The sequence below is a fragment of the Nansenia antarctica genome (genome assembly GCF_963989245.1).
Source record: "Nansenia antarctica genome assembly, chromosome: 11".
NCBI lineage: Eukaryota > Metazoa > Chordata > Actinopteri > Argentiniformes > Microstomatidae > Nansenia > Nansenia antarctica.
In genome coordinates, this window is record NC_137681.1 from 1,188,810 (window position 1) to 1,198,809 (window position 10,000).

At 46.2% G+C, this 10,000-nt stretch overlaps 1 protein-coding gene across 1 annotated transcript in view; it reads right to left on the bottom strand.

The window, feature by feature from the left end:
* LOC308167452 (ankyrin-3-like) overlaps positions 1-10,000 on the bottom strand; it is a gene marked incomplete at its 5' end in the record, with an annotated part of 128,951 nt that overhangs the window by 61,780 nt on the left and 57,171 nt on the right. Inside the window, 2 exon segments of the mRNA XM_080541870.1 lie at positions 3,236-3,334; positions 5,284-5,382. Coding sequence (XP_080397996.1) covers positions 3,236-3,334; positions 5,284-5,382 — 198 coding nt within the window.

Consider the following 10,000-nt stretch of genomic DNA (forward strand, 5'->3'; position numbering starts at 1 on the left):
TAAATCCCACCTCAAATCCTACCTGTTCTCCCACGCATACAACCTCCCCTACCCCTAACCATCTCCCCTAACCCTGCCACCCCCTCCCCCCCCCTGGACATGCATACAACCTCCCCTACCCCTAACCATCTCCCCTAACCCTGCCACCCCCCCCCCCCCCCCTGGACATGCATACAACCTCCCCTACCCCTAACCCTGCCACCCCCCTCCCCCCCTGGACATGCATACAACCTTCCCTACCCCTAACCATCTCCCCTAACCCTGCCACCCCCCTCCCCCCCTGGACATTGCTGTGTTAATTGTTCCCTGTGCCTCTTGGTTAACTCAATGTGCTCATGTTATCTGTTGCTTGTTGTTTCTGTGTTTTCTGTTTTTCCCATATTGTCAGCATCTTTGAGCCCCGGGAAAAGCGCTATATAAATACAATGAATTATTATTAGTAGTAGTAGTAGCAGTAGTGATATACTTCTGCAAAGAGCTTTAGTAGGCCTACTTAAAGAGGTGACTATGGGCAGGGGCCTGAGATTGACACTGAGATGATCTACCCATCACACAGTACTGTTCACAGTGTTACACACTGCCATTCTATACGAGGCTACTACACGTCCACTCATGTGTATCGTACAGTCTAGTCTAGTGTACATTAACAGGAGACACAGAGAACAAAGACAGATAAAAACAAACCATTTCTCTGCCTATTAACTGTCCCCTACCCCCCCCTAACCCTCACCCTGTCCCTCCCCATCCCCAGTCTAACATCTCTCTCTGTTCAGAGCGCTAGCTACAGAGGACATCTGTCAAACACATTCTCCATGTTCCCACAGCCCGGCCCTGCCAAACCCACCACCGCCATATTCCAGCAGATTTACGACATTTCCAAAACAGTAACATTGCTGAAACAACGCTGCACTTATGAAAACCATGAGTACGCCATAGAAGACAGGCAGCCTAAAGAAATAAAAGGGGGGAGGGGGGGGCATTTGTGGGAAAGGGTGGGGGGGGTTTGGATGGAAGACAGGGGAAAAAAAAGAACACGTTTTCCTAAATGTCAGTGAAAGCGGACGGAACCCGGCCAGCAGTGATGTCACAGAGAGAGCCGTCGTCACGGAGCCCTGGTCTGTGTGAGCCAATCAGGCGTCCGGGAGCGGGACCAGCCAGGCCACATTAGCGCTGGGGTAATTGCTCGTCACGGGGAACAAAAGCGGTAACTAGGTCACTGTGTTCGCCTTGGGAACCCGCTGAGGCCCGCTGAGCACAGAGGAGAGAGAGGCTGGCGGCCTCCAACCTCCAACCTCCTCACATGGGCTCAAACCTCCTCACATGGGCTCAGACCTCCTCAAACCTCCTCACATGGGCTCAAACCTCCTCAGACCTCCTCACATGGGCTCAGACCTCCTCAAACCTCCTCACATGGGCTCAACCCTCCTCACATGGGCTCAGACCTCCTCAAACCTCCTCACATGGCCTCAGACCTCCTCAAACCTCCTCAGACCTCCTCAAACCTCCTCAAACCTCCTCACATGGGCCTCAGACCTCCTCAAACCTCCTCACATGGTCCTCAACCCTCCTCAAACCTCCTCAACCCTCCTCAAACCTCCTCACATGGGCCTCGAACCTCCTCAGACCTCCTCACATGGGCTCAGACCTCCTCACATGGGCTCAAACCTCCTCAGACCTCCTCACATGGGCTCAAACATCCTCAAACCTCCTCACATGGGCTCAGACCTCCTCACATGGGCCTCGAACCTCCTCAAACCTCCTCACATGGCCTCAGACCTCCTCACATGGGCTCAAACCTCCTCACATGGTCCTCTCATTCGTGGCACCACAAAACCCAGAACCCACAGAGCCAGAGAGCCAGAGAGCTCTCAGCGTTTCTACATTCATATTGATTTAACCACAGATGCCCTCACCTCACCGATATTCAGGGAAGAACACCACCTCCCTCTTTTCCACAACTTTGGGTTAAAAAAACACTTCAGTCAAACTGAGCCTTTTCTGCTCTGTATCATTTATCTGAGAAGGCTCACCCAGTTCCTCACAACACACACAAGGACACGCGCACACGCGCACAGACTACACTACACACTACACACGACTACACTACACACACCTCCGGGGTAAATGGTTCTGAGAGGGTGAACACACCCCTAGTGGCCGTCTGCGGTGTAGCGGACCAGACAATGACCACGGTACAGTCAGCTGTGTGCTTGGTCAAGGGAGGCCACGGCTACCCCAGGATAATGATGAGTGTGTGTTTGGTCAGAGGAGATCAGAGCTGACAGGATAATTACTCAGAGAAGAAAGACACCAGAGACAATGAGGACTAGTCAGTCTGCCACGCAAAGCAACTGTTACCAAGGCCCCAGTGGCCCTCTAGAGCAGTGTTTCTCAACCCTCTCCTCGGGGCGCCCCAGCCGCTCCACATATTTGATCTGTTCCAACACCAGCTCACCTGATTCAACTAATCAAGTACAAACCATAATTGCTTTGCACTTTATTAGTTGAATCAGGTGAGCTGGTGGTGGAACAGATCAAATATGTGGTGCGGCTGGGGCGCCCCGAGGAGAGGGTTGAGAAACACTGCTCTAGAGGAGAGCATGTCTAAACAACAACAACAACAACAACAACAACAACAGCGAGTCAGTCTCACCATAGGGATACATACAGTGTCCTACAACTCTGGGATGTTCAGTTCAATAAGGAAGCTAAGGTCATTGGGTCACTAAGGAAGCTAAGGTCATTGGGTCAATAAGGAAGCTAAGGTCATTGGGTCAATAAGGAAGCTACGGTCATTGGGTCAATAAGGAAGCTAAGGTCATTGGGTCAATAAGGAAGCTAAGGTCATTGGGTCAATAAGGAAGCTAAGGTCATTGGGTCAATAAGGAAGCTAAGGTCGTTGGGTTAATAAGGAAGCTAAGGTCGTTGGGAGTGTGTAAAGTCAGTTACACCGTGCCCATTTCTACTCATTCTTTACCAACTCACTTAATATGAAGTTTCTATATATTCTTCATCCTCTTCAAACACGTCCTTATATTCTAAAAATAATAGTTGTTCTGCGAGACTCGCCCTGGCTAAAAACACATCTAAATAGAACATACACCCTGAGCCAAAGACTACGGCCTACATTTACACTATATATTAATATAGAGTGTGTTGTTGTGTGTGTAGAGGCTGGTGCTGTGTGTAGGTGTGTTAGAGACAGGTGCGGGGGTGTGGGGGGGGGCAGACCTACCTTGGCGGCGGCGTGGGGCGAGGCCCCCTGGTCCAGCAGCAGCAGCGCCACCTTCTGGTTATCGTAGTGAGCCGCGACATGCAGGGGAGTTAGACCGCTCTGGAACACACGCACAGGGACGTTAGTACTGCAGGGAGTAGACCGCACCGGACACACTGGCCTGGTCCCAGATACTAGACTGGTCCCAGATCTGCACATGGTTTTAGTCAACTCCCCTGACGGTCATCGCCAACATCACCATCGTCATAGGAGTTGGCTAAAGCACATACAGATCTGCAGCCAGGCACACGTGTACTGGGAGGGGGAGGGAGGGTGGAGGGATGGGGGAGGGAGGGAGGAGGGTGGAGGGATGGGGGAGGGAGGGTGGAGGGTGGAGGGATGGGGGAGGGAGGGAGGGTGGAGGGTGGGTTAGGTTCCCATGGGAGAGGGATAGACAGCAGTGCAATCTTAGAGCTGTAGGAATAAAAGGCAAGTTACAGGGTGGCAATCATTTGTGACACGTTCTAGTCTTTTGGTCCGCATATCAGCAACCAATCAACCTGTTCTGACAACGTTTCAACGTTGTTGAGAATCACAACACAAACTCGCGAGTCGAGCCGAAATACTGCAACGCATTGGATTGGGTGAGTAATCCCCCACTGCTACCTAGTTAACTAGAACACTACTTTACATTGTTAGCAGGCTCACAAAACAAGCTGTGTTAGTTGACTAGCGAAAACTAGCGGAAAATGTGTTCAAACGTTTCGAAAGAAAAGTCAGATCATTACATCAGATCCCGATATGCGGACCAAAGCATTAGAATGTGTCACATTTATGTTATCGGAGACTGACGGCATCAGAGACTCAACAAGGCTTCTTCATTCTCCCTTTAGAATCCTCGTTCCTTTCAAACCCAAACTGTCGGAGTTAGCCTATAGCGCTGAAAGAAGACAAGATGCTTCCTCGTTCCCTTACTGATGGAGGGTGCTGTATTTCGGGGTCACTTGTGATCTATTTTCGCGGCCTATTTCACTGTAAGCTCGGACTGCGGCTCGTACCTTTCTGCAGATAGGATAGGACGCTTTAGGGCACCTTACAACCCCATCAAACAGTAAGGGTGTAAATTGAAACCTTCAACGGGAGAGAGACATTACATCTATTCCCTCTGTGCATTGACTCACATTCTTGGAAAGGGAGGCCGTTTAGAAACTAGAGCAAACACAGCTCAGGCCAGAAATGACATTATTATATCGTAAAATAATCCTGAAAAGATAAAGAATATTTTGTATGACTACATACGCATACATGTTTTGCCAACTATACTGTTGGCACCGACCACAAATCTCTGTATTGTACTGTCTGTATGGTTGAAGAGGATTTGTGCATTTCTTTGTTATTGTTTCTTTTATGTATTCATCACACAATTCAGAGGTCAATCGACATCTGCTATGCTTAAGGAAATAAACTTGAACAAATGTTCTAGAACAGAATGTGCTTATGTGATAGAGGTTTTGGCTCCAAACTCAATGTTCCTAATTAGGGATGTAACGATGCATGGCGATACTGTTAATTATCGATACACATATTTTAATGCAAGACTAGCTAGCTCGCTCGAATAAAGTTTGATGTGTCTTTCGTATTGACAGGTGTGTCGACCACGAAACTGTCACGCTTGTGTAAACTTGGAGTGAAAGTCATGTAGCTAGCCTAACTAGCTAACTGGTTCTCTATCCATGTTGTTGGGGTTTAAGGTTAAAGTGTTATAGTTATTTAGCTGTTGCTAAACGTGAGAAAATCGTATCCTGAACCCAGTATTGTGGGCTTTCAACCACGTCTTGTGAAGATAAGAACCCTTATGAAGGACTTGTGGTGCCTCAGCTAACACAGCCTAGAAAGACGTCATCTGAACCCACATTCCGGCTTCCCTGAGGACGTCTTTTGGACTCTTTGTTTACTGGAGAGGAGCTAACACAGGCTAGAGGCCCACTGGTTCTCTTGACCAGCACCAGAGAGTCAGAACTGTTCTACAGCCTCGACATGACGATGTTATGATGTCACACCCCCCCTACCTTCCCGGCGGCGTCTGCGGGGGCGTTCTTCTGCAGGAGGAGGTTGGCCACCTCGATCTTCCCGTATTTGGCCGCCACGTGGAGAGGCGTGAAGCCCTTCTGTAGAAAACAAGACCAGACACAGAGTCCTCTGTCAGATCACCTTCACACCAGGCAGCAGACGCTTTCATCCAAAGCGACTCACGATCAGAGACTCCCTGGAGCCTTACTCAAGTGGTGGGAATTGAACTAATTGAACTCATGAACTCATGATCACGGGTCCAACTCACTATCCTCCACTACCCCAGATTACTTAGACACCAGCCTAGCACTAGAACAGCCGTGGGTGGGGTCATTTGACCAAGTGAGTAAAAATGTTTTTATATCTTTGCACTCGATCAAATTTCAGGACCCTCCTTTCATGACTTTTCCTAGATATGTGCCTTCTACCACCCAGTATTCTTACATGTTCTAAAGCACATCAGGATAAGCTAGTATGAAGCTATTTTGCAGTTTTTCTGTGTAGGAGGCAGGCTAATTTACAAGATGGCCAACTAGTGGTCGTTGTGTGTAAATAGCAGTAGCTACTTAGTTATAGTAGGTAAAACAGGGTAGTGGTGGCGCTACCTAGAGCACGTTAGTCTGGTTCATTAGAACGTGCACATCCAATCATATCGCCAAGTGCTTTAGTGGTGTCCAATCATGTCGCCCGCATTTTAGTGGTTCCTTTAGTGCAGCCAATCAATGCTTTAGAATGCTTTAGTGGTGGTGGCCAATCATGTCTTTAGAATGCTTTTAGTGGTGGTGGCCAATCATGTTGCCCAAATGCTTTATTGGTGGTGCACGTCATATGCAAACAACTCATGACATTTCGAACTGTCAGTCCATCGGTTTTGTCACCTTCAGCTTCACTGCATCCGTTTATGGTAAGTCCAGATACTGAGCTTGGCTTTATAAATTGTTTTTATCAACGGAATTGTTAATATAAATTAATACGGTGTTGTCAGTTCATAGCAACACTTTGCACCTCTCGTTTTTGACGAGAGACAGACGCGGTGATGCCCGCCGATAGATAGCTAGTTCTACGTTTGTTGAAAACAGGGCATAAAGACAACGATAATGAGTTATTAAATCAGAGCTATCTTGTATTAGTTGAATGACTAATATCTCATGATGAAATATGTGGTTGTTACTGGTTTGCTGGCGAAATATTCATAACTTGGCTGTCATTGAGCTCAGCTGCGCGAGCCTTCATGTATTTATGTGCTGACGAGATCGGATATTAGAGATGTGATTGTATTAACAGTGCATTATAATGTGGAAAGATTTTGAACTGGCACATTTGTTGTGTGTGCCTGATGTGTAGTGGGTTATTGTCTATAAATAGTCTGTAAGTGTTACATTACGCATACTGTACTATGTCATACTGTATGTTGTGTGTAGAGCCTCTAACTTTGAGTCGTTTTGGTATTTGATTGATGACTTATTATTAATTATTATTATTATATTATTATTATTAATATTTTCCTACTCATCCAAACTTTATTATTTGCTCTTTAAAGCTCAGGCATAGAGGCATAGGTATAGATCAGTCCCAGTGTATAGCCTTCACGGTACTGTGTATTGTATATGGTTATAGTCAGGGGACGGGAAGGGATAGATATTAGATTAGATTAGATTAGATTCAACATTATTGTCATTGCAGAGTACAAGTACCAGACAATCAAATGCAGTTCAGCATCTAACCAGTAGTGCTGTAACAATTCTGGAGTATTGTATTTTGACTGTACATATCTGTGCTTGTGTGTATGTTTATACTAACAAGATTATTGCTTTCGTCAAAAAGGAGAGATGATTGGTGTGGACTACCTGTACAGGCAGACAGGGAGAACCCTGCAGGACATGGACCCTGAGGCAGAGGATATTGACCAGCTGCTGGAGGACCTGGCCACGAAGGAGGAACTAGAGGATGAGGACTTCCAAGACGACACCATTGACCCCACTTTCATTTTTTACTTTGCGTCCCACCACCAACCCCCCCCCCCCTACCGCCCTTGTCTTTGCTGTCCCTCCTGTCGTTTTCTCAACCCTGTTTGCTCCACCTGCCCCTCATCTGGCTGTCCCAAAGGTCCACCTGCCCCTCATCTGGCATTGTCCCTCGTTTAGTCTCTGACTAAGGAGCACTAGTTGGATAAGATGAGGAAGTAGGAAGGCAAACGTCTGTCTCCTCCAAACCAACCCCACTGCATTAATAATATGTATTATAACTAACTACATACTGCCTGATTACTTGAACACTACTTCTACTGAAACATATGTACTGCTCCTTATCTGTACCATATTGCACAAGTTCAAGTAGTAGTCAGGTGGTGCATAACATGCTGTGCAGGTAGCAGTGAGACATAGACGGTGTGTATGACAGTGTATTACATCAGGTAGCAGTGAGACATAGACGGTGTGTATGACAGTGTATTACATCTCACTGCTACCTGCACAGCATTTTATGCACCACCTGACTACTACTTGAACTTGTACTGTATCATATCTGAACTATATTATTGCATACTGTATGATATTACATCCCATGTCATTGGAATCTGCACAGCTGTTTACACCACTGTTCTACAGCAGCATGACTGGTGCAGCTGTAGTACTGCTGTAGTCTCTTATCACCCTACTCATTTACTTTTATTGTTGATTTGCATTCTGCTGCTATTGATGCTACTGATACTATTGCTGCTATTATTGATTGTTTATTTTGTTGTTCTCATATCCTGCTTATTGATTGTTGATTTTGTTGTTTTTATATCATACTTTATTTTATTACTGATCTTGTATTCTGCTGCAATGCCAATGTTGAATGAACCTGAACCCAAGAATTTTACTCTGTGTACCTGTACATTGGTGCAATAAAAGCAATTCTGATTCTGATTCTGAGTAACTCTCTCTTCTTCTCTTTGTAAAAAAGTTATTCATTCAACCTCAGGGCTTTTAAGAGGCTAACTTGTTTATTTGTACTATTATTATAATATATAATATTATACTATTATTCTTTTTATTGATGTTTAAACATCAATAAAACAACAGCTAGTGTCTATAAACTTCTGTTATGTCACAAAAAGCAACTTTTGGCTCAAGTGATTTTGAATTTACACAAAACAACACTTTTGGAGACATTTTTAATTGTTCTTGTTTATGGTGGGATTTGAACCGGTGACCTTCTGAACCATTCTTCCCCCCCATACAAAAATGGCAATGGCGACATTTTTTATTGTGCATTAATTGTTTAGAATACATTGAGACTATTAAACATGTAGATAATGGAAAAGAAGCCTCAATTTCTCTCTCTTCCTTTTCTTTTCCCTCTTTTTCTCCCCTTTTCCTCTCTTTTTCCTCACTTTTCTTCTTCCCCCTTCTTCCCCCTCTTTCACTTTCTTCCCCACCCTTAACAGACTATCGTTCCCCTCGCCTGGTCTAGTGGATAGTGAGTTGGACTTGTGATCGGAAGGTTGTGAGTTCAACTTCCCGTTCAAATCCCGCCTAAAACCACACCACTACTAGTGTGCCCTTGAGTAAGGCACTTAGCCCTCAGTTACTCCAGGGGGAATGTCTCTGTAATTCGTAATTGTAAGTTGCTTTGGATAAAAGCGTCTGCTAAATGGCAACATTTATAAATTAAAACAGGCACAGCTGTTCTAGTGCTAGCAGGGTACTATACAGCACAGTTATTATATCGTCGTTATTCGAAATAACAATATAATAACATACTATTATTTGACATTATGAGACACAGGCCTGATTTAACCAGAGGTTGCATAAGACTGTATTTCAAGTTATTCTTCTGAGTAGCACTCATATTTTTCATTTTATTGGACAGATTCAGTGAAGACAGACAGAAAGGAAAGTAAGGAGAAGAAGGGAGAGAGAGAGAGAGGGCATGTCAGCAGGGCATGGGCCGGATTCTAACCCATGCCGACATGGGCATATGTGTGCACTGTAGACCGCGGTGCTAGACCACTGGACCACCCCAGGCCACGCACAGACTGTATTTCATACAGAGAGTTCACTCAAAGGGTTAACTGCTAAACTAAACCCCTTGCACAAACTGACCGACTGTGATTGTGATTGTAACCCTGTGGTAACAGAAAGAGTGATGAAACCCAGAAAACAGAGAGTTTCGATTCCGGAAAGTTACCCAAGAGATGCAGCAGTAATCTCTACTCATGAAGCAACGCTACGGGGGTGAAACTCCCAACGGCGCTCCCGTTCGCCCTGTGTGACCGCGGCGTGCCTCCCTCTCTCTCTTAAACCAACACAGAGTTAGCAGCTAGCGATGACTCAGACTCAGACTCAGAGAGTCCCTCTCTCATAGCTCTTGGAAACCCCCCCCGTGGTTACCATGGTAACCGTGCATTTGTCCTGTTAGCTGTCGCAGTGGAACTGACTTGAGTCTAAAAGGCTGAGTTCCAAATAAACCCCTTAGCCCCTATTCATTTAGCCCCTACCCCCTACGCTCCCTCTCCCAGCCCACAGCCTCATCAGGGGGGGGGGGGGGGGGGGGTACGCTGTGGTGTATGACCTCACGCTTCCCCACGGAAAACATGAGCAGCCAAGCAGCCAATCAGCCTGGCTCTCTGCAGAGGACTCCCAGGGTGCACTGCTTCCTCTGGTTAAAGAGGTGGTTTGCTGGTTTGTGGGCGGTCGACTATTGTCATCAGTGTTGTGGAGCCACAGAGAG